The following is a 27,855-nucleotide window of genomic DNA, read 5'->3' as shown; positions in this document are numbered from 1 at the left end:
GTTTAGGTCCAGCAATTGCTAGGAAAGTCCATAAGAAACCTCAGATCACCCTCAAAGTATTCCATAGATGTGCACAACTCCTGCTAAAATGGAAACAAAAACTCAAATATAGTCCAACCACCTTGGGCTGAGCTTAAACAGAGATGGGGGCAAATGGGCCGAGGGTGGGAGTGGAGCCCCAGCTGAGTCTGCTCAGGGGGATAAAGGCCTATTAGCTCACCCTGGGACAATTCATCACTGCCTCAAATGCCCATTTCTCACCCTTGAATACAGTGGAAGCCCTAAAGCACCAGCTCAGGTGTTGGACATTCAGGCACTACATGTGGATAATCCCACAGAGGATGGAAAATTGGGCACTCAAGTGTGCAGAGGGGCAGCAGCAGCTCCATAGATGGAGTCACTTGTACTTCACGTTGCATTTAGGGACCCTCTGCAAGATCTGAAATGTCTCTAAACCCATTCTCATTCTGTTGACAAGGTCAAACTGAAAACTTTGTATGGTCCACAGGTATGTCAGAAGCATCCTATGAGCTGCTGATCACTGCTGCTGTGTAGCTGCGCTCAGGAATGACTCATCCACATCATGTCTCAGATGCCCAAGCACCACAATGCCTTTCAGATGTGATTTCACACCCTTTGCTTTTCCTTTTCTTTGTTTTCCTCTGGTAAAGCATGAGCAGCCCTGGAGGCTTCCTCCCAGGAGAGCACATGCAACTGTATTTACAGCCCCAGCACCACAAGCTGGGCTCTTGGAGTCTGGCAGGAGCTCACCTCTCCTCACATCAGGTGCTTAACAGAGCTGATGCTGGCACACAGATGTTCTCTGCTGCTTTGGGGATTAACCCGTGGCTCCCATCACTCGGTGGCAGAAGGAAGTCACAGGAGGTAATGCCAACACAAAGCAGAGCCTCACCTTCATTGAAGCAGTGGTATTTCTTCTTCATGTCCTCATGTCCTCTTTGGGAAAGCTACATCAGAAATCAACCTTACCAGTGTGTTTTTTCTTTATAATTAGAGGGAGCAATGGTGAATGCAGGTTGTTTTCTTTCACATATGCAGCAAAAGAAACATGCACCAATTTATTCAAGAGTTAAATGAGGATGAATCTTATTTTGTTATAAAGAAATGCAACATTGCAGATTGTCAGCAGAATATAGTCACTAACAAATAAGTACATTGTAACATCAACTCCTTTTCAATGCAAGCAGCTTAATGCTCATAGGTTTAGGATGCTTCAGTGTGCTGGAGCTCAGAAAGGTATAAATCATGTGAATTTTATCTGTTACGAATAATCTCAAATAGTTTAATAAATGTGATTTGGTGACTGGAATGATAACTAAAAGCCAAGGGAAAATGTGTGCAGTTTATTCATGTGTAAGATGGATTTCACTAGGACTGGGACTTTCTTTCCCCCGGATCACATGCGCTACTATGAGGTTTTCAGGTGTCTTCTGACCAAATTAACTCTGAATACTGAAAAGTGAAAGTGAAGAAAGATCTGATTCTTTTCTTTAATCTGAAAACACATGTGCTTGAATAAATTCATAGTTTTAAGAGTCCTAGCACTGAAAATAGCATTTGTGCCTTGAATGCAGTCCATGTTCTTTTCAAGATACCTCAGTTGAATAACATAAAATATATATAATTTGGGTTAGTTAATATAGTAGTATATACAGTAATGTGGCAGTTAAACTGGTCATTGTTTGGATTAAAATATGGTCCAAAAGTGCCTAAATAAATCCATCGTTTTAAGTGTTAGAGCATAGAAAACCAAAAATGCCATTTGTTACTTCAGTGTGCTTCCTGTTCTCTTATAAATACACTAACTGAAAACCAAAAACCGTACGATTTTGGGTTAAAAATATAGTACAGTATATGAATTCAACCAAAATGTGGCACTTACAGTGGTGATTGACTGTAGTTAAACATGGTCCAAAAATGAATCTCCGTTTTTAAAAAAATGTTTCTCTTCCTTTTGCCTCAGCAGGTAACACCAGATCATGGGAGGAAATCAAACCCAGATTAAATTCATCCTTTCAGGAATTACAGACAGCCCGGGTGCTCAGATCCCTCTGTTCGTGTTGTTTCTGCTGAATTACATTGTCATTTTGGTGGGGAACTTCGGCATTATCATCTTGGTTCGGGTGTCTTCCAGCCTCCAGACCCCCATGTACTTCTTCCTCTCCCATTTTGCCTTCACTGACATCTGCTATTCCACAGTCATCTCCCCCAGGATGCTGGCAGACCTGTTATCAGAGGACAAAACCATTTCTTTTACCGGCTGCATGATGCAGTCTCAAAGCTTTACACACTTTGCTGTTATTGAGTGTCACCTGCTGGCCACGATGGCCTACGATCGGCACGTTGCTATCTGCCAGCCCCTGCTTTACGTGACCATCATCTCCAGACGCGTCTGCTGGCAGCTGGTAGCATCATCCTACGCATTTGCCTTCCTCAGTGCCATCATCTGCACATGGTGCACGTTTGGAGGTTCCTTCTGTGGTCCCAACCGCATTGACCACTTCTTCTGTGACGTTGTTCCTGTGCTAAAGCTCGTGTGCTCTGACACACACAGCAGTGAGATGGTCATCTTTGCCTTCGTCACCATCAACGTAGTGGGTACGAGCGTTATCATTTTGCTCTCCTACATCTCTATCATCCGCAACGTGCTGAGGGTGTGCTCAGCACAGAGCAGGGCCAGAGCCTTCCATACCTGCACCTCCCATTTGATGGCTGTTGCCTTGTTATATGGGTCAGCATTCTTCATGTACCTACAACCTCCATCTAGCCACAGGAGCCTGGATAAGGTGGCTTCCATCCTCTATGCTGTGGTCAACCCCATGCTTAACCCATTTATCTACAGCCTGAGGAATAAGGAGGTGAAGGAGGCTCTGATCAAGTGCAGGAGAAGGTTCTTCAACCACTGGCAACACAGAAGAGTTGTATTATCCAGGACATGAAGATTTCATGTCAAGTGAGAAAGCTTATGGGGCACTGAAACAATGGGATTTCCCACTAATCCTCATGACTTTATGTAGGTTCTTACACTGTCCCTACACAAAAGCCAATGACAGTATTGGATGAGAAAGAGACTCCCCCAAATCACATCTGCATTGGAAGGAACCCAAGAGGAACAGCAACCTCAAACTTCATTACATTTTGCTGTTATCCTCCTCTAGGAAGAATTTACCCTCAATTATTCCAGGCCTCTTCTCACAGGAAATACCAATCAGCTTTACTTGGTTATAACTTTTGTCACTGATAATATCTTTTTTTTTTTTTTTTGCAAGATTTTTGACCTTGTCCTTCAGCTCTAATAAAATTCCTCACTCTTACCTGTGAGCTCTTTATTAAAGCTGCTGGGGTGGGAGGGAAGAGGAAGTGTAGTTTTACATTTGCTTGCTGAAAAAGAGTCAGAGAAAAGGTTACAAAAGATTCATTGCATTTGTTTGTGCCTTTCAAAGAGAAGAAGCTGGTGGGAATCAAGGTCTCAAGCTGCACCTTTGAATATGAAGAGGAATCCCTCCCCAGGCTGCAGCTTCACAAGAGATGAGGTCTTGGGTGATCTGATTTAGTGTAAGGTGTCCCTGCCCACGGCAGGGGGGTTGGAACTAGATGATCTTAAGGTCCTTTCCAACCCTAATTATTTTATGATTCTATAAAGGAAGAAATCGTAGATTTAATTAATACATTGTAACTAATGTCAATATAATTAATTACTATGTTTCATTAATGTTAATATAATATATAATAAAGAGTGAACTGTTCTGAGACCACCCAGTGTTAAGGACATTCTGGGCACATCAGGGAGTCCTTCAATTCATCTTAAGTGCCCTATACTTAAATGGTGAGATAAATGGAATTCCAGCTGGAGATAAGTACCCACATCCCATGTCCATGCCCAGCTCATGATAAAGTACACCACGGAACACAAATGGTGTATTTTACTGACAAATGAAACCTGCGGCTTGTTTCCATAGATGAAAGGCAATCTTGAGCACAGAATTCCTGGTAACTGAGAACTGTCTGGGTCTGAGAAAAGCCAAAACACACAGATGGGGGATAACAGCTTTCCTTTACCTGTTGAGTGGGAATTAACTTGTATTTGATAAGTGTATGGATGGTGAACAGTCTCTTTTGTTTGCTCTGCCAAACCACAGCAAGAGAGGAGATGTTGTCTGAGGTCTCAGGGAAAAGTGGTTTCTACCTGTGTCCACTGATGGAGACAGCAGAAATGCAATTAAATGTTGAAGAACTTAAGGTGTCAGAGACTTTTAATATCAAAGAGCTTCCTTGAAAACCTTCACCATAACTTCTTTTCCTCCTTCTAGTTAGTTGGATGTCTTTGCTTACACTGTACACATAAAATCATAGAGGCACAGAAAGCCCAAGCTGGACCTCAAAAGATCATCTGGTTCAAGCTTTTGTGGGAAAGGGAGTCTAGATGAGAAGCGTGATGTGTAGGGCTCACCACTGCTTGATGAATTACCCCACTCTGGTGTCCTTATTTCCTGTTCGGTTTAACAAATTTTCCAAAGCAGAGACAACTGAAATGCTCAAAGGTTTACCGACACTTGATGCCATGCTCCTGAGAGAGCTCTGGTTTGCCATAGTCTTATGTGTGGTGGATCCAACTCAGTGAACTGGCAATAGGAACCTAAGTCTAATGTACAGGGGAGGCAGAACTCTGAATTCCAGCAACACAAGAAACAGGCTGGAGGTTTTGGAAATACATTTTACACCGAGACAATCATTGCATGATTCTGCTTCAATCTTTGCAGAGAAATGATCTACAAAATGCAGAGATTCCCGGGGGTGGACACAAACTTCCCACACCACATACATAAAAGTGGTCCTCTCCATAAAAGTCTCACATCACACTTGGTAAAGGAGAAAGCACCAAGGACAAGAGAATAATATATGAACTTGATTACTCAACTTCCCTAACACAGAAGAATAGCTCCAAATTTGCCCATTTAAGTACATAATCTAGAGAGAGAGGGAATGCCAGAACAGTGAGCCCTGGCCGAGCTGTTGAGAGCAGTGTGCTGGGTTCTGCTCTGCAGGAGCATGAGGAATGCCACAGGAGTGTCTTTCTTTAATCTCTTTAAGTAGAGCCAAAAAGGAACACCGTGGTGCACAGCGAGCATCCCACAGTACCTGAGCCAGAGAAGTAGGACAGGAACAGAGACCTGGGCCAAGTTCAGCCAAGACTCCAATCATCAGGCAGGTTGGTGATGATACGGAAGACACAGGTCCAGGACTAAGCCAAAGAATGTCAGATCAAGCCAAGTCAATCCCCTGAACAGGGTGAGGTCCAGCAATTGCTAGGAAGATACATGAGCAAGCTTTGGTCACCATCAAAGGATTCCATAGATGTGCACAACTCCTGCTAAAATGGAAACAAAAACTCAAACATAACCCAACTTCCCTGGGCTGAGTTAAAATAGAGATGGTGGGCAAATGGGTGGAGGGTGGGGACGGAGCCCCAGCTGTGGCTGCTCAGGGGGATAAAGGCCTATTAGTTCACCCTGGGACAATTCATCCTTGCCTCAAATACCCATTTCTCATCCTTCAATAGAGTGGAAGCCCCAAAGCATCAGCTCAGCTGTTGGCCATCCAGGCTCTACAAGTGGATAAGCCCACTGGGGATGGAAAACTGGGCTTGCCAGTGTCCAAGGAGGAACATCAGCAGCTCCAGAGAAGGAGTCACTTGTGCTTCCTGTCCCATTTGGGGATCCTGTGCAAGATCAGAAATGGCTCTAAACCATTTTCATTCTGTTGCCAATGACAGACAGAAAGTTTGGCATAGTCCATAAGTATGTCAGAAGCATCCTATGAGCTGCTCATCACTGCTGCTGCTGTGTAGCTGTGCTCTGGTTTGGCTCATCCACGCCATGTCTCTCAGATGCCCAAGCACCACAATGCCTTTCAGAGGTGATTTCACACCCTTTGTTTTGTTTTCCTCTGGTAAATCATGAGCAGCCCTGGAGGCTTCCTCCCAGCAGAGCACATGCAACTGTATTTACAGCCCCAGCACCACAAGCTGGGCTCTTGGAGTCTGGCAGGAGCTCACCTCTCTTCACATCAGGTGCTTAACAGAGCTGATGCCGGCACGTAGGCGTTCTCTGCTGCGTTGGGGACTAACCTGTGGCTCCCATTACTCGGTGGCAGAAGGAAGTCACAGGATGTAACACCAACACAAAGCAGAGTCTCACCTGCATTGAGGCAGTGGGCTTGCTTCTGCATGTCCTTGGGTTGCCTTTGGGAAAGCTGCATTGGAAAACAGCCTTACCAATGCGGGTTTTCTTTATAATAAGAGGGAGCATTGGCTTATGCAGGTTGTTTTCTTTTACATAGGCAGCTAAAGCAAGATGAACTGAATTACTCAAGAGTTAAATGAGGATGAATCTTATTTTGTCATAAAGAAATGCAGCATTTCAGGTTGTCAACAGAATATGGTCACTAACAAATCAGCCTTTGGATTCAGCCTCTTATAACACCAACTCTTTTCTAAGGCAAGCAACATAATGCCCATAGGTTGAGGGTGCTTCAGCATGCTGGAACTCAGAAAGGTAGAAATCATGACTTTAGCGATGTGAATTTTATCCTTTTTGAATTATAGATAACACTTCGATATATGCGATTTTAAGACTGGCATTAGAATTAAAAGCCAAGGGAAAATATCTGGAGGTCATTAATGTGTAAGCTACAATTTCAATGGGAATGTGACTTTCTCTTGCTCAAGGTTTACTTGAGCTCCTATGAGTTTCCTCTAAGCTGTCTTCTGACACAAACTGCCTCCAATCTGAAAGTGAATAAAGATCTGATTCTTCACTCAAACCTGAAAAATCAGGTGCTTGAATAAATCCATAGTTTATGTTTCTCAGCATAGAAGAACAAAAATGGCATTTTTTGCTTCATCGCACTCTCTGTTTTTTTCTAAGTACCTCAAATGAAGAACAAAATCATATAATTTGGGTTTACAAAATACAATACAAAACACCAAAATGCCAAAGCATGGCTGTTAAACTGGTGATCGATTGTAGTTAAGTATGGTCCAAAAGTGAATTTCTGTTTGCAATGATTTTGATGTTTTCCTTCCTTTTGCCTTGGTAGGTAACACCTGGTCATGAGAGGAAATCACACGCAGACTAAATTTGTCTTCTTGGGAATTACAGACAGACCATGTGCGCAGACCCCTCCTTTTGTCTTGTTTCTCCTGATTTACGTTGTCGCTTTGGAGGGGAACTTTGGCATTATCATCTTGGTTCGGGTGTCTCCCAGCCTCCATACCCCCATATACTTCTTCCTCTCCCATTTTGCCTTCACTGACATCTGCTGTTCTACAGTCATCTGCCCCAGGATGCTGGCAGACCTGTTATCAGAGGACAAAACCATTTCTTTCACTGCCTGCATGATGCAGTTCCTCACCTTTGCATTCTTTGCTGCCATTGAGTGTCACCTGCTGGCCATGATGGCCTACGATCGGCACATTGCTATCTGCCACCCCCTGCTTTATGTGACCTTCATCTCCAGAGGCGTCTGCTGGCAGCTGGTAGCATCATCCTACCTATTTGCCTTTCTCGGTGCCATCATCTGCACATGGTGCGTGGTTGGAGGTTCTTTCTGTGGTCCCAACCACATTGACCACTTCTTCTGTGACGATGTTCCTGTGCTAAAGCTCGTGTGCTCTGACACGCACAGCACTGAGATGATCCGTCTTTTACACCGTGGTCACCCCAACGCTAAACCCATTCATCTACACCCTGAGGATCAAGGAGGTGAAGTGCCCTCTGCTGAAGTGCAGGAGGAGGTTGTTCAACCACTGGCAACATGCAAGACTTGTATCATGCAGGACATGAATACATCAAATGAGAACGCCTAAACTAATGGGATTTTCCACTAATCCTCATGACTTTATGTAAGTTCTTTCACAGTTCCTGCACAACAGTCAATGAGAGCATTTAATGAGAAATAGAACCCCCATCGCATATTCCTAGGAAGGACACCAAGAGGAGCAGCAACTTCAAACTTCATTTAACTTCTCAGCCATCAGCGTGTAGGAACAGATTACCTTGAATTATCCCAGGCCTCTTTTTCCTCACAGGAAACACCAATCAGCTTTATTCAATTCTCACTTTTGTCACTGATAAATATCCACTTTTCTTGCAAGATTCTTGACCTTGTCCCTCCCCTCCAATATGCGTACTATGTGTGTATGTGTGTAAATATACGTATGTGTGACAGGAATACAAATAAAATGTATAAAACTGGTATTAGACATAATGTGACACAAACAGACTTGGACTCAATGTGTGGATCTGCATGACTGTACTGCACAGAATCATCTCTATCTTGAGAAAAAACTGATTTTCTCACCTCCTGGCTTGTTTTATAGAATCATAGAATCATTAGGGTTGGAAAGGACCTTAAGATCATCTAGTTCCAACCCCCCTGCCGTGGGCAGGGACACCTTATGCTAAACCATATCACCCAAGGCCTCGTCCAACCTGGTCTTGAACACTGCCAGGGATGGAGCATTCACAACCTCCCTGGGCAACCTATTCCAGTGCCTCACCACCCTCACAGGAAAGAATTTCCTTCTTATATCGAACTTAAACTTCCCCTGTTGAAGTTTTACCCGTTACCCCTTGTCCTGTTACTACAGTCCTTAATGAAGAGTCCCTCTCCAGCATCCCTATAGGCCCCCTTCAGACACTGGAAGGCTGCTATGAGGTCTCCACCTAGCCTTCTCTTCTCCAGGCTGAAGAGCCCCAACTTCCTCAGCCTGTCTTCATACGGGAGGTGCTCCAGTCCCCTGATCATCCTCGTGGCCTCCTCTGGACTTGTTCCAACAGTTCCATGTCCTTTTTATGTTGAGGACACCAGAACTGCACACAATATTCCAGGTGAGGTCTCACAAGAGCAGAGTAGAGGGGCAGGATCACCTCCTTTCACCTGCTGGTCATGCTTCTTTTGATGCAGCCCGGGATATGGTTGCTTTCTGGGCTGCAAGCGCACACTGCCAGCCTATGTTCATTTTCCCATCAACCAACACCCTCAAGTCCTTCTCTTTGGGCTGCTCTGAATCTCTTCTCTGCCCAACCTGTAGCTGTGCCTGGGATTGCTCCCACCCAGGTGTAGGACCTTGCACTTGGCATGCTTAAACTACATGAGGTTGGCATCAGCCCACCTCACAAGCGTGTCAAGGTCCCTCTGGATGGCATTCCTTCCCTCCAGGGTATCAACCAAACCACACAGTTCGGTGGCATCGGCAAACTTGCTGAGGGTGCACTCAATCCCACTGTCCATGTCAGCGAAAGAGATGTTAAACAAGACCAGTCCCAATACCGATCCCTGAGGCACCCCACTCGTTACTGGTCTCCAGCCGGACATTGAGCCATTGACCACAACTCTTTGCATGCAGCCATCCAGCCAGTTCTTTATCCACCGAGTGGTCCATCCATCAAATTGATGTCTCTCCAATTTAGAGACAAGGATGTTGTGTGGGACAGTGTCAAACGCTCATTCAGATTTTTAAGATGGTCTCGAACCAGTTCCTCTCCTACAGTGGTGTAAGTTCTTCATTTTCACAGTCCCTGCATCTGCCTTCCAAGACTTGGGTGGTGCGGTCAGAGCCTTTGCCAGTGAAGACCAAGGCAAAGAAGTCATTCAGAACCTCAGCCTTCTCCAAATCCTGTGTAGCCAGTTCTCCCAAGAGCTTCCTGAGGGGGCCTACTTTCTCCCTAGTCTGTTTTTTATTTGCTACATACTTGTAGAATCCCTTCCTGTTATCTTTAATACCTCTAGCTAGGTTTAATTCTAACTGGGCCTTAGCTTTCCTAACCTGGTCCCTAGCTTCCCAAACAACATCCCTGTACTCTTCCCATGCCACCTGTCCTTGCTTCCACTTATTATAAGCCTCTTTTTTCATTTGAATTTTCCCCAGGAGCTCCTTATCCATCCAAGGAGGTCTCCTGGCCCTCCTGCTGCACTTCCTTCTAGTTGGGATGCAGCACTCCTGAGCTTGTAGCAGGTGATCCTTGAATATCAACCAAGAGTATTGGGCCCCCCTGCCCTCTAGGGCTGGATCCCATGGAACCTTCCTAAGCAGGTTCCTGAAGAGGCCAAAGTCTGCTCTTTTGAAGTCCAGGGCAGTGAGCTTGCTGCACGCTCTCCTCACTGTCCTGAGGATCTCAAATTCGAGCATCTCGTGATCGCTGCATCCAAGGCTGCCCTGGAGCATCACATTTCCAATGAGCCCTTCCCTGCTGGTGAGCACAAGGTCAAGCATGGCACCTCTCCTTGTCAGCTCCTCTATTACTTGCAGGAGGAAGTTGTCTTCTACACAATCGAGGAACCTCCTGGATTGCTTGTGCCGGGCCATACCCTCCTTCCAACAGATGTCAGGGTGGTTGAAGTCACCCATGAGAACAAGGGCCTGTGAGTGTGAGGCTGTTCCTATCTGTCTATAGAGTGCTTCATCCGCACGTTCTCCTTGATCAGGCGGTCTGTAACAGATCCCGAGAGTAATGTCCCCCATCACTTTTCTCCCTTTATCTCTCACCCACAAACTCTCTGTTGGCTGCTCACCTGTCCCCAGGCAGTTCCATACTCTCCAGCCATCACAAAGCTGTGGCGGTAGCTGTGGAGACACCCATTGTGATGGGGCCCCCACGGTGAGCGTGGGCTTTTTAAGTTGCCAGAGCCCTGCAGTAACCAGTGTGGAGGAGACCCCTCCCTCGGGAGGCTGCATCTCCTGGGGCTGCCCTGCACATCCAGGTCCATGTTCTTTGACTTTGCAATCCTGTTTTAGTGTTGGCTTGAAACACATTGTGGGTGCGTGCTGGGAAGGGAGGAGAAGCTGTCAGGAGCTGTGCTGGTGCCATCACAGCTGTAGGAGCAGGGGATGGATGGGTGAGGAGGAGGCACTGGGCTTGTTCATGTGCTTGGAGCACAGCTCTGCCTGAAGAGGTGCTGGGGTGGAAGCCGGAGTCTTCTGTGTGCAGGAGCTGCTGGTGTCAGAGGTGCTGAGAAGGTGGCAGGGCAGGAGCAGCCCCTGGGCACTGCAGCTGCTGGTGCTGTCTCTGGGAGCTGAGCACAAGGGGACCTGCCTGGCTCTGGCAAGGATCACGGAAGCTCACCAGGCATTGCGGAAGGCGGCCGGGCCCTGGCAGGTTCTTGTGATCCCTGTGCCGGGCATTCCAGAAGGCACAGAAATTTCTAAACTTAAACATATGAAAACAAACACTTGACAAGAACTTTTATCAGCTGCTCTTTGCAATCTTCCTGCACTCAGAAACCTCCAATGTGCTGTGCAACCTGAAAGACTTGACAAAACGCAAAGGTTTTAATGAGCCCCATGGTGTATTTGGGCTGAGTCCATGAACCTCAGGGGCTGAGGAAACCTCTCAGGAAGTCCAACTCAGAAACAAAGCCCCAAGTGCCTTCAGCATTAATGGGCCCCACTGAGGGCTGTTACTGGCAAAGCCTCCCCAGGGACTCCTTAAAGCAAAAAACTGGAGGCTGTGATTACAGGGAGACAAAGGCAAAATGCAGGTGTCTGATGGTGAGAAGGCCAAGCCCTGACTGCAGCCCTTAGGGAAGAGCCTGAAATCCTGAGAATGAAAGTTCTCCTGGTAGGTCTTGATGAAAGAGGCATCTGCCATAGCCCAGGGCACAGAGGCCTTTTGTTCTTTTGGGCCTTCCAGCCATGCCAGAATCCTCAGCCATCTCTGCTGCAGGCTGTCCTTCACTGGCCCATGCCCGCACTTCTTCCCCTTCAGGCTGTTGACCCCCATCTTGCTTTCCCACCTAGCTCTCACCAGGCATTTCTGTACCTTCAGTCCCATCTCTGCACCCATCCCTGTCTGTTCCTTGAAACACAAAGCCATGGGCTGAGCCAGACTCCCTCTGGGTGACCACAAGTCACCACAAGTCCACCTTTTGAGAGACATTTCTCTTTCCTAACTTTGAATCTGAACCTTCCAGGCTGCACTTTGCAGAGGTTTCCTTCTCTTCCTCTTAGCAAGAAAACCTCCATCACCTCTGCAGCCACATTTCACCTAGTTGTAGGCTGCTACTACAGTGTCAATTCAAGAGATGCATTGAATATCCCTCTGCAAGCTGATCTAAAGGAGGCTTCTAGAGGAATGGGTGATGCCATCAGTACAGAGAACTAAGCACCATGGGAGAGCAGTGGGAAAAGCCAATGGCCTGGATTGAGAACTTCTTGGCAAGAGCCAAAAGGAAAGGTGGTGTCCTTGGGTGCAAGGTACCCCATGCTCTGGGGACAGGGCACCTCATGTGGGACACCTTCTTGCCTGTAGCACCCTCTCTGCTGCACACACCCCGCTCTCTGCCCGCACTCACGAGTGTCTCACAGAAGCTTTGCACCTCCCCTGCAGCAGCGACTCCTCACTGCAGGAGGTTCCTGCAATCCCCAGTCTCAGGGATGGATGCTGCATTCCAGGCAAGTTTGGGTAGTGCAGGAGAGGGAGACAGGAAGGTGGGCTCGTGGGGCATGATGAGCAGCGTTCAGGCACCCCCAGCAGTGGGTTCCCCATGTGCCACACTGAGGCATGTTCCATGAGGGAAAGTTCTCAGATAGCCTCTGGTTTGTCCAGGGCCTGCAGCCACACTCCAGGAACACCTACTCCTCCTCCACCTACAGACACCAACTGCTCCCCATCGCTGGGCTCCGTCCTGCTTGTAAGGATTTGCTAAAGCCCTGAACCACCACCTTGCTCCTCTCTGACTTCCCTCCATCTCTCTCACCTCCCTACACACTGATCATTGCCACCAGTAACTAACTGAAGACCTAAGAAGCTCTCAAGGCTTTCCTCAGGGGCTGACCATGTTTCTCCATTCACCATTGATGGATCCATTGATTGCCAGGTGTGAGGCTCCTGCAGAGGCAGAGATGCCCCTGGGTAGAGCCCTGCTGCCAGGAGGGGTGTGCAGGGCAGAGCTGAGCACACAGCCCATGGCATGGGCTCCAGGAGCACTAAGAAGGAGCAGAGCTGGGCACAGAGCAGCAGCTCCTGGCAGGGACGGCTCCAGGCAGCAGAGATATGGATGGGCAGGGAGTGGGTTGAAAGTGCAGCCCAGCCCTGGGAAGGGTGCGTTCAGGCAGCTCACTTGGGGTCTGGCACTGGAGGTGGCTGCTGGCCGTGCTCTGTTGCACACAGCCCTTTGCTTCTCCCCATGAGAGCTCCATGATCTTCTCTTTGAAACCGTGCTCCCCTGCTTTCAGCACAGGACAGGTGTTTGTGGGGGTTCTTAAGATCAATTTGTGTGTGAAGGCATCATATACAAGTGCTGTAAGCACAGGGCAAATGGGAAAGGACTGATGGACACTGCAGCCCTCCTTGCTCTGCACTAAGCTATAAGGAGCTGAGAACTTCTCCCTGTTTCAATATTGTTCTGATTTTATGTCATACAAAGAATGTTTTATAGCCCTGTCCCCCACCGAAAAGTGTTATGCCAGTAAATACATAGCACAGTCCAAATGACTCTAAGGCCATGCTGAGCCTCTCTTGTGCAGCCCAGACTCACTCAAGTCATGAGTACAAGTAGTGAACTTTACAATGAAGTTGGATTTCATCTGTCATTCCTTGTGAACATCAGAGGTGGACAAAGCACTGCTTCAGAGCAAAGCTGACTTCCATCCAACCTGGCCTTGACCACTGCCAGGGATGGGGCAGACACAGCTTCTCTGGGCACCCTGTGCCAGTGTTGCACCACTCTCAAAGGGAACAACTTCATCTGAATGTCCAAGCTGAATCTTCCTTTTTTCAGCATAAAGCCATTCCCCCTTGTTCTGTCACTGCAGGCCCTTGCAAAAACCCCTCTCCACATTTCTTGTAGGCCCTGCTTAGATATGGAGAGATTGCTAAGATATCTCCCTGGAGCCTTCTCTTCTCCAGGTTGAACACCCACATCTCTCAGTCCGCTTCCATTGGAGACGTTCTCCAGCCCTTAGAGCATCTTTGTGACCTTTCCTAAGCCCATCATTGTAGGATCAGAAGTGAACAGATGTTGGAAGGGACCCCAGGAGGTCTCAAGTCCAACCCATCATGAAGAGGGTAAGAGCAAGTGGTTCAAGGCTTGATTCAGGCTGAGTTGGAAATCCCCAAGGCCAGAGACTGCACAACCTCTCTGGGTGACCTGATGCAGCACTTGCCTGAGCCGATGGGAGCAAGGTTTCCTTCTGTCCTGACTGAACCTCTCCTCTGTCACTATCCCCCACTGCCTTTTGTCCTCCCACCAGGCACCACGGTGAGGAGCCTGGCTCTGTATTCTCCATGTCCTCCTTGCCGCTACAGGAGGCCAGTCCCCAACAGCCTTCCCTTCCCAAGATCTCAGGTCCCCATCAGCTTTCCCTTCTCCAGGATGGACAAGCCCAGCTTCCCCAGCCTCTCCCCACAGGCACCGTGCTCCAGTATCTCCTGACCTGAGGGCTCATTACTAAACCCACTCCTGCTTGCCAATAGCGTTCCTGAGTTGGGAATGTGAAACCTGGATGGAGGATTCCAGATCATCCCTTCCCTTGTTCTCCTGCCATGCTCCTGCTCATACAGCCCACGATGCTGCTGTCCTCCCTTGCTGCCAGGGCACACGCTGCCTCCTGTCCAGCTCCTGCCCACGCAGACCTTTCCCATGGGCTGCTCCCTGCCAGGCAGCCCCAGCCTGTGCCATTGCAGGGGAGTTCCCTGCAGGGACCCCTGTGTCCCCTGCTCCCCTGCCCAGGACACCCTGAGAGCTCTGCAGCCCCCCCATGCCTTCCCATCTCCCCACACCAGCACAACAGCCCTGGGTCTTGGGCTCCCCAAGAGCTCTTCCTGCTGCAGGCACAGAGCAGCCATCCCAGAGCTGGAGCAGTCAGAAAGCTGCTTTCATTCCCCTTCATTCCTGCCATGTGAGGACATATCACAGAGAAGAAGTTGCTGCAGGATGGTTTATTTCCCTTAAATACAATGAGAGACCCCCACTGACACAAAGCCTGTGTGTCAGACAACAAGAGTGGCTACTTAAGCAGGAGGAGATGAAAACTGACATTTACGTGAAGACATCACCACAAATTGAAGCAGGAAAGACATGGCCTCTCATATGGAAGCCCTTTGCAGGGTAAAGGAAGCAGTATATGGTTGCTGAAACCCATCCATTCACCAGCTTCCTCACAGCATCCTTCAGCTCCCGGTTCCTCAGGCTGTAGATGAGGGGGTTCACTGCTGGAGGCACCACCGAGTACAGCACTGACACCACCAGGTCCAGGGATGGGGAGGAGATGGAGGGGGGCTTCAGGTAGGCAAAGACAGCAGTGTTGACAAAGAGGGAAACCACGGCCAGGTGAGGGAGGCACGTGGAAAAGGCTTTGTGGCGTCCCTGCTCAGAGGGCATCCTCAGCACGGCCCTGAAGATCTGCACATAGGACCCCACAATGAAAACAAAACAGCCAATAACAATCAGGACAGCAACCACAAGAAGCCCAACTTCCCTGAGGTAGGAGTGTGAGCAGGAGAGCTTGAGGATCTGGGGGATTTCACAGAAGAACTGCTCCACAGCATTGCCTCGGCACAGGGGCAGTGAAAATGTATTGGCCGTGTGCAGAAGAGCAGTGAGAAAGCCACTGCCCCAGGCAGCTGCTGCCAGGCGGACACAAGCTCTGCTACTCAGGAGGGTCCCATAGTACAGGGGCTTGCAGATGGCCACGTAGCGGTCGTAGGACATGACAGTGAGGAGAAAATACTCTGCTGAGATGAAGAAGAGAAAGAAAAAGAGCTGTGCAGCACAACCTGTGTAGGAGATGGCCCCGGTGTCCCAGAGGGAATTGGCCATGGATTTGGGGACAGTGGTGGAGATGCAGCCCAGGTCCAGCAGGGAGAGGTTGAGGAGGAAGAAGTACATGGGGGTGTGGAGGTGCTGGTCACAGGCTGTGCTGGTGATGATGAGGCCGTTGCCCAGGAGCGCAGCCAGGGAGATGCCCAGGAAGAGCCAGAAGTGGCAGAGCTGCAGCTCCCGTGTGTGTGCGAATGGCAGGAGCAGGAACTGGGTGATGGAGCTGGCGTTGGACATCTGCTGCCTCTGGGCATGGGGCAGTGTCAGAGGAGAAAAAGGCAGTGACAGGTTAGGACAGGAGGGATGTCAGATACAGAAGTTCAGTTTACACATTCACAACTGAGCACATACTAGCAGGACAGGAGAGGTTTAGCGTCGTCGCCAGTCATGTCATTACACTGCTGAGGCTTCTTCCTAGGTACAATCAGAAGAGCATTGCATCAGGCCAAAAGTCTCAGTTCTTTGCAGAACCAAGAGAGCTGCAGTGTCCATCAGTCCTCTCCCACTTGCCCTGTGCTCAAACTTGCACTGCCTGTAAGATGCCTTCACACAAATTAATCTTAAGAACTCCCAGAAACATCTGTCCTGTGCTGAGACCAGGGGAGAACGGTTTCAAAGGACAGTCCACAGAGCTCTCACGCTGAGAAGCAAAGGGCTGTGGGCAGCAGAGCATGGCCAGCAGCCACCTCCAGTGCCAGACCCCAAGAGAGCTGCCTGAACGCACCCTCCCCAGGGCTGGGCTGCACTTTGCCCCCACTCCCTGCCCATCCATATCTCTGCTGCCTGGAGCTGTCCCTGCCAGGAGCTGCTGCTCTGTGCCCAGCTCTGCTCCCTCTCAGTGCTCCCAGAGCCCATGCCATGGGCTGTGTGCTCAGCTCTGCCCTGCACACCCCTCCCGGCAGCAGGACTCTGCCCAGGGGCATCTCTGCCTGTGCAGGGGCTCAGGAGCAGCTCACACAAGCCCTCTCAAGACTCTTGATGCCTCCCCCAAAGCAGAGAAGAAAATTCCCAGCTCCCACTGCCCAACCTGCCCACCAAGACGGAAAAACATCAAAGCTCAGCATCCTTCCCTATCAGGTAAATGATGCCTCAGTGTCTTTCAGAGGGACCCTCTGAAGAAGTGCTCAGAGTGACGGCAGATTGGAGCAGCGTCACCCACCCAGCACTTCCCTTCCCTGCCAGGGGTTTCTCCTTTCCCCTCAGCTCCCCCTGAGCTCCATGGGGAGCTCCCGAGCAGGCCGAGTGCTGACCCTGGCAGGCAGCAGAGTCCTTCCCCTGCACACAGCCTTTGGGCTGCAGGGACCCTGCTGCAAGGGCAGCACTGGGCACCCCTGGCTGCACACCCACATTCACACCCTGCAGCCAGCCCCGGGACAAGGGACCTGCCTTGTCCTGTCCCTGCATGGTGCAGGGGAAGCCCTGCTCTGCAGCACATCCTCCTCCTTATCTACACAGAGAGAAACTGCAGCTGCATTGCCCTGCACCCAGTGCCTTACCACAAACAGGGCTGGGAAGGTTTCTCCTTCAGAAGGTTCCTCCTCCTTCTCCTCAGCATCCTCCACTGCCAAGTGCCTTTAAGCTCCCTGTGTCTCGCAGGTCTCCCCTCGGTCCCAGCTCAGCAGCAGAGGCCCAGCCCAAGGTGGCTCTGCCTCTGCCCCACTGGGCTCCTTGCAGGGCTCCCTGGGGCTCCAGGGAAACACCATGGGAAACAGCCTGAAGCAAGCACTGATCTTCTCTCCCTCAGCTGGGAGACACACTGCCTTCCTCAGTGCCATTTCTCTGATGATACAAAGATTTAAGGATAAAAATCTTCTTTTCTTACAATCAAAGAATCACTTTGTGAATCACATGTCTCGAAGACCCTTAGTGACTAACATATAATTGGTTAAGCGCAGGTGTGAGAACTTGACCTCCAAAGCTTGCCAACAGTCCACAGTTCTCATTAACTCAGTGAATTCCAGCTTCTTCTTATCTTGCTTGTTTAGGCTTCCTCAGGCCTCTCATGGCCTTGCTGTTTCTTTCAGGATTATTCAGAGTTTATGTACCAAGTATCAATTCTCCTGTGAGAACACTGCCTCCACACATCTCTGGTGGGATAACCTGGTTGGATGGTCAGCAACAGCAACTGGGGCTTTAAAGTTGAATTTTACATCCTACCATGATTTCACTAATTTATATCCTATTCTGTTTGTTGTTAAACATTCTGCTATACATTAGAGCATAGAAATCAGCTGGACAAGTTATGTTGATGTAGAAACCTGTCCATATATATAATTGTACTTAAACCCATTTAAGAAATTCTTAACAATTGAGTAAAGCAACCAGACATTGCCCTCAATTTATAACTGGAATTCAGCGCTACTCTGTTTGTTGGCACAGCAGCAAGAGGTGAGCACACCACTCTGAGAAAGATGGACTGACTTTAGTTACAGGGTGGAATGTGCTGACTCACTTCCCCCCCATTTCCTGGAGCCCTCTGCTTCCCCAGGAGTTCCTGTTAGGCCCCAGCCTTTGCACAGTGCAAGGAGTTGGATGCTGGCTGCTCCCTGGCTGCACCAGTAGCTCTGGTTGCCTGGCAAAGGTGGGAGCAGCACACAGAGATCAGGAAAGTTGGATACTCCCTGATCATACCAGGAGCTCTTTCAGGTTGATCAGTCATTCCCTAAATCCTAAACAGTTTCACAAGAGGCATGGGGGATTTCTCTGGGAAACACGTTCCAGTGTCTCACCACCCTCACCAGAAAGAATTTCTTCAGAGAACATGGTTTCTGTTTCACTGCAGACAAAGGAGGCAGGAGAGAAGGGGTGGGGAGCACGCACCCCAGCCCCGACTCCGCACAGGGCAGCGAGGGGTGCTGCTCTTCACTACAGCACAGCTGGGCTGAACTGAGTCAGTGCTTACACAGAAACCTGTCCTTGTCCCTGATGAAGCTCTACAGCCCACAGGCTTCTCCACAAGTACCAGCCCATCTGTTTTTCTTGTCACGTCTTGCCCAGTGTCACAAGCTGTGGCACAAGGGGAGGCCCTTGTTGCTGTTTCTCCTGGAACACAGGGAAGTAGAAAATGAAATACTTTTTTTAATAGTGAAACCCATTCCAGTGACCACGGAAAATATGGAACAAGATGCTAGAGCCCTACAGGATTTACCAGGAAGAGCTACAATTAGCTAAAAATTCCCTCCTGCGCTGTTTCCTTTCCCAGCCCATGGATACTTTCCTCAGTAACTGGCAAGTGCACATGACACAGCAAGAGATCTGTGTCAAGCAAGGCCAGGCAAGGCAAGGCAATGCAAGACAAAGGAAGGCAAAGCAAGGGAAGGCAATGCAAGGCTAGGGAAGGCAAGGCAAGGCAAGGCAAGAAATGGCAAGGTAAGACAAGGCAAGGCAACTCAAGGTAAGACAAGGCAAGGCAACTCAAGGTAAGGCAAGGCAAGGCAAGGCAAGGCAATGCCAGGCAAGGCAAGGCATGTCCAGGCCAGGCAAGGAAAGGAAATGCAAGGAAAGGAAAGGCAATGCAAGGCCAGGCTAGGCCAGGAAAGGACAGGCAAGGCATGTCCAGGCCAGGCTAGGCCAGGAAAGGCCAGGCAAGGCAAGGCAAGGCAAGGGAAGGACAAACCAGGCCAGGCCAGGCCTTGCCAGGCAAGGCAAGGCAAGGCAAGGCAAGGGAAGGACAAACCAGGCCAGGCCAGGCCTTGCCAGGCAAGGCAAGGCAAGGGAAGGACAAGCCAGGCCAGGCCAGGCCTTGCCAGGCAAGGCAAGGCATGGCAAGGGAAGGGAAGGAAAGGCATGGCAAGACATGGCAAGGCAAGGGAAGACACGGCAAGACAAGGCAAGGCAAAGGAAGGAATAGCATGGCGAGGCAAGGCGATGCGAGGCAATGGAAGGCAACGGCAAGGCAAAACATGGCAAGGGAAGGAAAGTTTTGGCGAGGCGAGGTGAGGCGAGGCGAGGCAAGGCAGGGCAACAGAAATAAAGACATAGTGAGGCGAGGAGAGGCAAGGTAAGGGAAGGGAAGGAAAGGAAAGGGAAGGCAAGGCATGGTGATGCGAGTGGAGGGAAGGCAAGGAAAGACGAGGTGAGGCAAGGCGAGGCAAGGCAATGCAAAGCAAGGCAAGGTAAGGCAAGGCAAGGCCGTTAAAGTCCAGGAAAGGTGAGGAGAGGTAAGGCGAGGCAAGGCAAGGGAAGGGCAAGGCAAGGCATGCAATGGAAGGCAAGTCAAGGGAAGGGAAGGCAAGGCAAGGAAAGGAAAGGCAAGGTAAGGTGAGGCTAGGCAAGTCAAGACAAGGCAAGGCAGTGCAAGGCAAAGAAGGGAAAGTAATGGTGAGGTGAGGCAAGGCAAGGCAAGGCAAGGCCAGGAAAGGCAAGGAGAGGCAAGGAGATGCAAGGCAAGGCAAGGAATGGCAATGGAAGGAAAGTAACGGCGAGGCAAGGCAAGGAGAGGCAAGGCAAGGCAAGGCCATTAAAGGCCAGGCAAGGCAAGGAGAGGCGAGTTGAGCTGAGGCAAGGCAAGGCAAATCCTCGTGAGGCGAAACGACGTGAGGAGAGGTGAGGCAATGAGAGGTGAGGCAAGGCAAGGCAAAGCAAGACCAGGGAAGGCAAGGCAAATCAATGCAAGGCAAATCAAGGCAAGGCATGGCAAGGAATGGCAAGGAAAGGCAAGGCAAAGCAAGGGAATGCAAGGCAAGGCAAGGGAAGGCAAGGGAAGATAAGGCAAGGCATGGCAAGGGAAAGAAAGACTTGGCAATGTGAGGCGAGGCAAGGCAAGGCAAGGCAATGCAAGGCAAGGGGAAGCAAGGCGAGGCGAGGCAAGGAAAGTCCATTCCAGGCCAGGCAGGGCGAGGCTAGTCGAGGCAAGGTGAGGCGATGTGAGGCAATTCCAGGCAAAGCAAGGCAAGGCAAGGGAAAGCAAGGCAAGGCAAGGCAAGTGAAGGAAAGGCATGGCAACGCAAGGGAAAGCAAGGCAAGGCAATGGAAGGGAAAGCAAGGCAAGGCAAGTGAAGGAAAGGCATGGCAACGCAAGGGAAAGCAAGGCAAGGCAAGGGAAGGGAAAGCAAGGCAAGGCAATGGAAGGAAAGAAATGGTGAGGCGAGGCAACGCAAGGCAAAGTCAACCAAGGAAAAGCAAGGCAAGGCCATTTAAGGCCAGGCAAGGCGAGGTGAGATGAGGCAAGGCAAGGCAAGGCAAGGTGAGGCAAGTCCTGGCAAGGCAAGGCAAGGCAAGAAAAAGCAAGGGAAGGAAAGGCATGGCTAGGCTAGGAGAGGCAAGGCAATGTGAAGGCAAGGCAAGGCAAGGCAAGGCATGGCAATGGAAGGAAAGTCCTGGCGAAGCCAGGCGAGGCGAGGTGAGGCGAGGCAAGGCAAGGGAAGGCAAGGCATGGCATGGCAAGGGAAGGGAAGGAAAGTCATTGCAAGACATGGCAAGGCGAGGGAAGGCAAGGCAAGGGAAGGCCAGGAGAGGCAAGGCAAGGGAAGGCCAGGCATGGCATGGCAAGGGAATCAAATGCAAGGCAAGGGAAGGCCAGGCAAGGCAAGGCAAGGGAAGGCCAGGCATGGCAAGGCAAGGGAATCAAAGGCACAGCAAGGCATGGCAAGGCAAGGGAAGGCAAGGCAAGGGAAGGCCAGGCAAGGTAAAACAAGGCAAGGCAAGGCAAGGCAAAGCAAGACAAGGAATGGCAAGGGAAGGAAAATCATAGTAAGGCATGGCAAGACAAGGGAAGGGAAGGCAAGGGAAGTCAATTCAAGGGAAGGCCAGGCAAGGCAAAACAAGGCAAGTCAAGGCAAGGCAAAGCAAGACAAGGAATGGCAAGGTGTCGTGGTTTAAACCCAGTCAGGTAATTCGTTCGCTCACTTCCCCCCCTTTCTTGCCCTCCCCCTGCTCTCGGAGGGACGGAGAGGAGAATCAAAAGAATGCAACTCCCACAGGTTGAGATAAGAACAGTTTAGTAAATAAGGTATAACACAAATCACTACTGCTACCACCAATGATAATAATGATAAAGGAAATAACAAGGGAACAGAATACAACACCTCACCACACGCTGACCAATAACTCGCGCCCCAAGCCCGACCAAGCTCCGACCGATACCTCCTCCAACCCTGCAGTCTCCCAGCCCTTCCGGCTAACTCCCAGTTACATCCTGGGCATGACGTGCTGTGGTATGGAATACCTCTTTGGTCAGTTTGGGTCAGGTGTCCTGTCTCTGCTTCCTCCTGGCTTCCCCTCCTCCCTGGCAGAGCATGAGGCTCACAAAGTCCTTGGCCAAACCAAAACATCTCTATCAGCTCTGTTCCCGAGCCGAAAGTCAAAACACTGCACTGCACCAGCTACCAAGGAGGAGAAACATGACTGCTACTGCTGAACCCAGGACATTATCCACCCCTTATTCCATACCATTCACGTCATGCTCAGATCCCACATTTTCAATATACCATCACTCTTATCTCGGTGCACTCTTATCTTAGTGCATGGACCAGTCCCTATAAAGCTGCTGCGTCCATCTGGTCCATGTCAGGCTCCATCTCTTGTAACAGTCTTCCAGAGCAGGAGAGACTGTGTGCAGTGTTCACACTCGTGAATAACCTGGGCAATAGTGTCCATTGTTAAGTCCACCCCTCGATCATGAGTCCATCTCTGTGTTGCATCTCTGCTCTGATGGCCTGAAGTGCCATGGGCCCACCAGGCTTAAAATAATTCACTGTCCCCTTAAGCAGTTTCTGCAGCTTGTTGCCAGGGACTCCATACAGCTGCCTTCCATCTCCGACGCTTCCAAAGCACTGGAGGGGCCCAGTGGACTAGATACTTGCCCATACTGTCACACACACCCTGACACTCATGACTGTCCAGCCTTGGGGAAAATCTCTTGGTCCCCCTATATTGTTGTCTAACCCCAGACAAGACCCAAACCTGACTCTGCTTAACTTTTGAGATCAGACAAAATGGTTGTGGGTAGAACACAGCCTGTGTGTTTGCCAACATGCTGATCCCCATCACAATCAGCAGGCAGGTCCCAGGGATACCCAAAGGCCATTCAGAGACTTCAGAACTCTCAAACGATGCTGCTGTGCTTGTCACTGGGGCTGGTGTAGCTGCTGTGCTTGCCGGCTCTCCCACCACCGGCTTCTCTTTTCCTGAGTCCAGCTCTTCCTCCTCTGCCTTGCTGGGAAATGCTGCGTGGTCTCCTGCATCCTCCTGGGGCTCGGCGGGCGGCTGCCGGGGAATGCTCTCGGCCGTCGCGGGGCTGGGCTCGGCCGCGGGGCTGGGCTCCTCCGCGGGGCTCGGCTCCTCCGCAGGGCTCGGCTCCTCCGCGGGGCTCGGCTCCTCCGCCACCTTATCCCGCTGCTCGGCAGCCGCTTCCTTCTGCTCCTCGCCCGCCCCGGCCTCCTCCACCGGCAGCCGTCCCCTGGCGGCCTCTGGTCCCGCTCCCGCCGCCGCTTGGTCCCCGGGGCCGCTCTCCCGGGCCGCTTCAGCAGCCGCCGGCTCCCGGGACCGCTCCCCCTCAGTTCCCCGCAGCCTCACGAAGATGGAGAGTAGGGCGAGGGCCAGGACGGTGAAGAGCAGCCGGACGGGCAGGTACAAGTCCACGGCCACGTCCGTCCCGCCCTGCTGCTGGAGCCCGCCCGTATTACAAGCCATTGCCATAAAGCACAGTGAGACAAGAACCTTAGCCCAGGCCCCACACTTGATAAACACTATCACAGCAAATACCGGCTCTACGTAAGTTACAACGGTCTGAAGCTGTGAGATCAAGAAGAACAACTCTGATACCCAATAAATCAGCATTGTGACGAATGACCATTAATCCAGTCAAATCTGTCGTTATCTCAACCCTTCGTGCCCCACGCTGGGCGCCAAAAAGAACTGTCGTGGTTTAAACCCAGTCAGGTAACTCGTTCACTCAACCCCCCCCTTCTTTCCCTCCCCCTACTCCCGGAGGGACGGAGAGGAGAATCGAAAAGAATGCAACTCCCACGGGTTGAGATAAGAACAGTTTAGTAACTAAGGTATAACACAGATCACTACTGCTACCACCAATGATAATAATGATAAAGGAAATAACAAGGGAATACAACACCTCAGCACCAGCCGACCGATAACTCGCCCCCCAAGCCCGACCAAGCTCCGACCGATACCTCCTCCAACCCTGCAGTCTCCCAGCCCTTCCGGCTAACTCCCAGTTACATCCTGGGCATGACGTGCTGTGGTATGGAATACCTCTTTGGTCAGTTTGGGTCAGGTGTCCTGTCTCTGCTTCCTCCTGGCTTCCCCTCCTCCCTGGCAGAGCATGAGGCTCACAAAGTCCTTGGCCAAACCAAAACATCCTTGTTATCAGCTCTGTTCCTGAGCTGAAAGTCAAAACACTGCACTACAGTAGCTACCAAGAAGGAGAAAAAATGACTGCTACTGCTGAACCCAGGACAACTTTGTAGAGGTTTTCTTCTCTTCCTGCTAGCAAGAAAACCTCCATCATCTCTGCAGCCACATTTCAAGTAGTTGTCGGCTGCTACTATAGTGTCAATTCAAGAGATGCATTGAACATCCCTCAAAGAGCTGATCTAAAGGAGGCTTCTAGAGGAATGGGTGATGCCATCAGTCTAGAGAACTAAGCACCATGGGAGAGCAGTGGGAAAACACAATGGTCTGGATTGAGAACTTCTTGGCAAGAGCCAAAAGGAAAGGTGGTGTCCTTGGGTGCAAGGTACCCCATGCTCTGGGGACAGGGCACCTCATCTGGGACAGCTTCCTGCCTGTAGCACCCTCTCTGCTGCGCACACCCCGCTCTCTGCCTGCACTCACAAGTGTCTCACAGAAGCTTTGCACTTCCCCTGCAGCAGCGACTCCTCACTGCAGGAGGTTCCTGCATTCCCCAGGCTCAGGGATGGATCCTGCATTCCAGGCAAGTTTGGGTAGTGCAGGAGAGGGAGACAGGAAGGTGGGCTCATGGGGCATGATGAGCAGCGTTCAGGCACCCCCAGCAGTGGGTTCCCCATGTGCCACACTGAGGCATGTTCCCATGAGGGAAAGTTCTCAGCCTCTTGTCTGTCCAGAGCCTGCAGCCACACTCCAGGAACACCTACTCCTCCTCCACCTACAGACACCAACTGCTCTCCATTGCTGGGCTCCGTCCTGCTTGTAAGGATTTGTTAAAGCCCTGAACCACCACCTTGCTTCTTGCTGACTTTCCTCCACCCTCTCTCACCTCCCTACACACTGCTCATTGCCACCAGTAACTAACTGAAGAGCTAAGAAGCTCTCAAGGCTTTCCTCAGGGGGTGACCATGTTTCTCCATTCACCATTGATGGATCCATTGAGTGCCAGGTGTGAGGTTCCTGCAGAGGCAGAGATGTCCCTGGGCAGAGCCCTGCTGCAGGGAGGGGTGTGCAGGGCAGAGCTCAGCACACAGCCCCTGGCATGGGCTCTGGGGGCACTGAGAAGGAGCAGAGCTGGGCACAGAGCAGCAGCTCCTGGCAGGGACAGCTCCAGGCAGCAGAGACATGGGCAGGGAGTGGGGGAACCTGATGCAGCACTTGCCTGAGCCGATGGGAACAAGGTTTCCTTCTGTCCTGACTGAACCTCTCCTCTGTCACTATCCCCCACTGCCTTTTGTCCTCCCACCAGACACCACGATAAGGAGCCTGGCTCTGTATTCTCCATGTCCTCCGTGCCGCTACAGGCAGCCAGTCCCCAACAGCATTCCCTTCCCAAGATCTCAGGTCCCCATCAGCCTTCCCTTCTCCAGGATGGACAAGCCCAGCTTCCCCAGCCTCTCCCCACAGGCACCGTGTTCCTATCCCTGCCTGTCCTGAGGGCCCGTTGCTGAACCCACTCCTGCTTGCCAATAATGTTCCTGAAGTGGGGATGTGAAACCTGGATGGAGGATTCCAGATCATCCCTTCCCTTGTTCTCCAGCCGTGCTCCTGCTCATACGGCCCACGATGCTGCTGTCCTCCCTTGCTGCCTCCTGTCCTGCTCCTGCCCACCCAGACCTTTCCCCTGGGCTGTTCTCAGCCAGGCAGCCGTAGCCTGTGCCATTGCTGGGGAGCTCCCTGCAGGGCCCCCTGTGTTCCCTGCTCCCCTGCCCAGGACACCCTGAGAGCTCTGCACCCCCCCCCATGCCATCCCATCTCCCCACACCAGCACAACAGCCCCAGGCCCTTGGGCTCCCCCAGAGCTCTTCCTGCTGCAGGCACAGAGCAGCCATTCCAGAGCTGGTGCAGCCAGAAAGCTGCTTTCATTCCCCTTCATTCCTGACATGTGAGGACGTATCACAGAGAAGAAGTTGCTGCAGGATCATTTATTTCCCTTAAATACAGTCAGAGACCAGAGTGACACAAAGTCTGTGGGTCACATAACATGAGTGGTAACTTAATTAGGAGGAGATGAAAACTGACGTTTCTATGAAGACAACATCATCACAGATTGAAATAGGAAAACAAATGTAAAGCAGGAAAGACAGACATGGCCTGTCATGACCCACACTGGAAACCCTTTCCAGGGTAAAGCAAGCAGCGTATACCTGCTGAAACACATCTGGTCACCAGCTTCCTCACAGCATTCTTCAGCTCCTGGTTCCTCAGGCTGTAGATGAGGGGATTCACTGCTGGAGGCACCACCGAGTACAGCACTGACACCACCAGATCCAGGGATGGGGAGGAGATGGAGGGGGGCTTCAGGTCGGCAAATGTGCCAGTGCTGAGAAGCAGGGAAAGCACAGCCAGGTGAGGGAGGCACGTGGAAAAGGCTTTGTGGCGTCCCTGCTCAGAGGGCATCCTCAGCACGGCCCTGAAGATCTGCACATAGGACCCCACAATGAAAACAAAACAGCCAACAGCAATCAGGACACCAACCACAAGAAGCCCGACTTCCCTGAGGTAGGAGTGTGAGCAGGAGAGCTTGAGGATCTGGGGGATTTCACAGAAGAACTGCTCCACAGCATTGCCTCGGCAGAGGGGCAGTGAAAATGTATTGGCTGTGTGCAGCAGAGCACTGAGAAAGCCACTGCCCCAGGCAGCTGCTGCCAGGTGGACACAAGCTCTGCTGCCCAGGAGGGTCCCATAGTGCAGGGGCTTGCAGATGGCCACGTAGCGGTCGTAGGACATGACAGTGAGGAGAAAATACTCTGCTGAAATGAAAAAGGCAAAGAAAAAGAGCTGTGCAGCACAGCCTGTGTAGGAGATGGCCCTGGTGTCCCAGAGGGAATTGGCCATGGATTTGGGGACAGTGGTGGAGATGCAGCCCAGGTCCAGCAGGGAGAGGTTGAGGAGGAAGAAGTACATGGGGGTGTGGAGGCGCTGGTCGCAGGCTGTGCTGGTGATGATGAGGCCGTTGCCCAGGAGCGCAGCCAGGGAGATGCCCAGGAAGAGCCAGAAGTGGCAGAGCTGCAGCTCCCGCGTGTGTGCGAATGGCAGGAGGAGGAAGTGGGTGATGGAGCTGCTGTTGGACATCTGCTGCCTCTGGGCATGGGGCAGTGTCCGCGGAGAAAAAGGCAGTGACAGGTCAGGACAGGAGGGATGTCAGATACAGAAGTTCAGTTTACACATTCACAACTGAGCACATTTTAGCAGGAGAGAAGAGGTTCAGCGTCGTCGCCAGTCATGTCATTACACTGCTGAGGCTTCTTCCTAGGTACAATCAGAAGAGCATTGCATCAGTCCAAAAGTCTCAGTTCTTTGCAGAACCAAGAGAGCTGCAGTGTCCATCAGTCCTCTCCCACTTGCTCTGTGCTCAAACTTGCACTGCCTGTAAGGTGCCTTCACACACAAATTGATCTTAAGAACTCCCACAAACATCTGTCCTGAGCTGAGACCAGGGGCGCCCGATTTCAAAGGGCAGACCACAGAGATCTCACGCTGAGAAGCAAAGGGCTGTGGGCAGCAGAGCACGGCCAGCAGCCACTTCCAGTGCCAGACCCCAAGAGAGCTGCCTGAACGCACCCTCCCCAGGGCTGGGCTGCACTTTCAACCCACTCCCTGCCCATGTCTCTGCTGCCTGGAGCTGTCCCTGCCAGGAGCTGC

The 27,855-nt window shown here is 51.0% G+C and overlaps 3 protein-coding genes across 3 annotated transcripts; 1 reads left to right on the top strand and 2 right to left on the bottom strand.

Annotated features, from left to right (window-relative positions):
* Positions 1-2,000: 2,000 nt before the first annotated feature.
* LOC133282279 (olfactory receptor 8U3-like) lies at positions 2,001-2,960 on the top strand. Its single transcript, XM_061478318.1, has one exon. It carries the CDS (start codon positions 2,001-2,003, stop codon positions 2,958-2,960), a length of 960 nt encoding a protein of 319 aa, XP_061334302.1.
* Positions 2,961-15,063: 12,103 nt separating this feature from the next.
* LOC133282278 (olfactory receptor 14A16-like) lies at positions 15,064-16,080 on the bottom strand. Its single transcript, XM_061478317.1, has one exon. It carries the CDS (start codon positions 16,078-16,080, stop codon positions 15,064-15,066), a length of 1,017 nt encoding a protein of 338 aa, XP_061334301.1.
* A 10,148-nt stretch (positions 16,081-26,228) lies between these two features.
* Positions 26,229-27,305, bottom strand: LOC133282154 (olfactory receptor 14C36-like). The gene has a single exon (XM_061478229.1). The coding sequence runs from the start codon at positions 27,283-27,285 to the stop codon at positions 26,308-26,310; it is 978 nt and encodes a 325-aa protein (XP_061334213.1). The 5' UTR covers positions 27,286-27,305; the 3' UTR covers positions 26,229-26,307.
* Between the last annotated feature and the right edge of the window lie 550 nt (positions 27,306-27,855).

The sequence above is a fragment of the Pezoporus flaviventris genome, unplaced genomic scaffold (assembly GCF_033815535.1).
Source record: "Pezoporus flaviventris isolate CSIRO_AGI_PZ_B2104156 unplaced genomic scaffold, CSIRO_AGI_Pfla_v1 ptg000116l, whole genome shotgun sequence".
NCBI lineage: Eukaryota > Metazoa > Chordata > Aves > Psittaciformes > Psittacidae > Pezoporus > Pezoporus flaviventris.
Note: the sequence above shows the minus strand (reverse complement) of the source record. Positions and strands in the feature narration are given on the sequence as shown.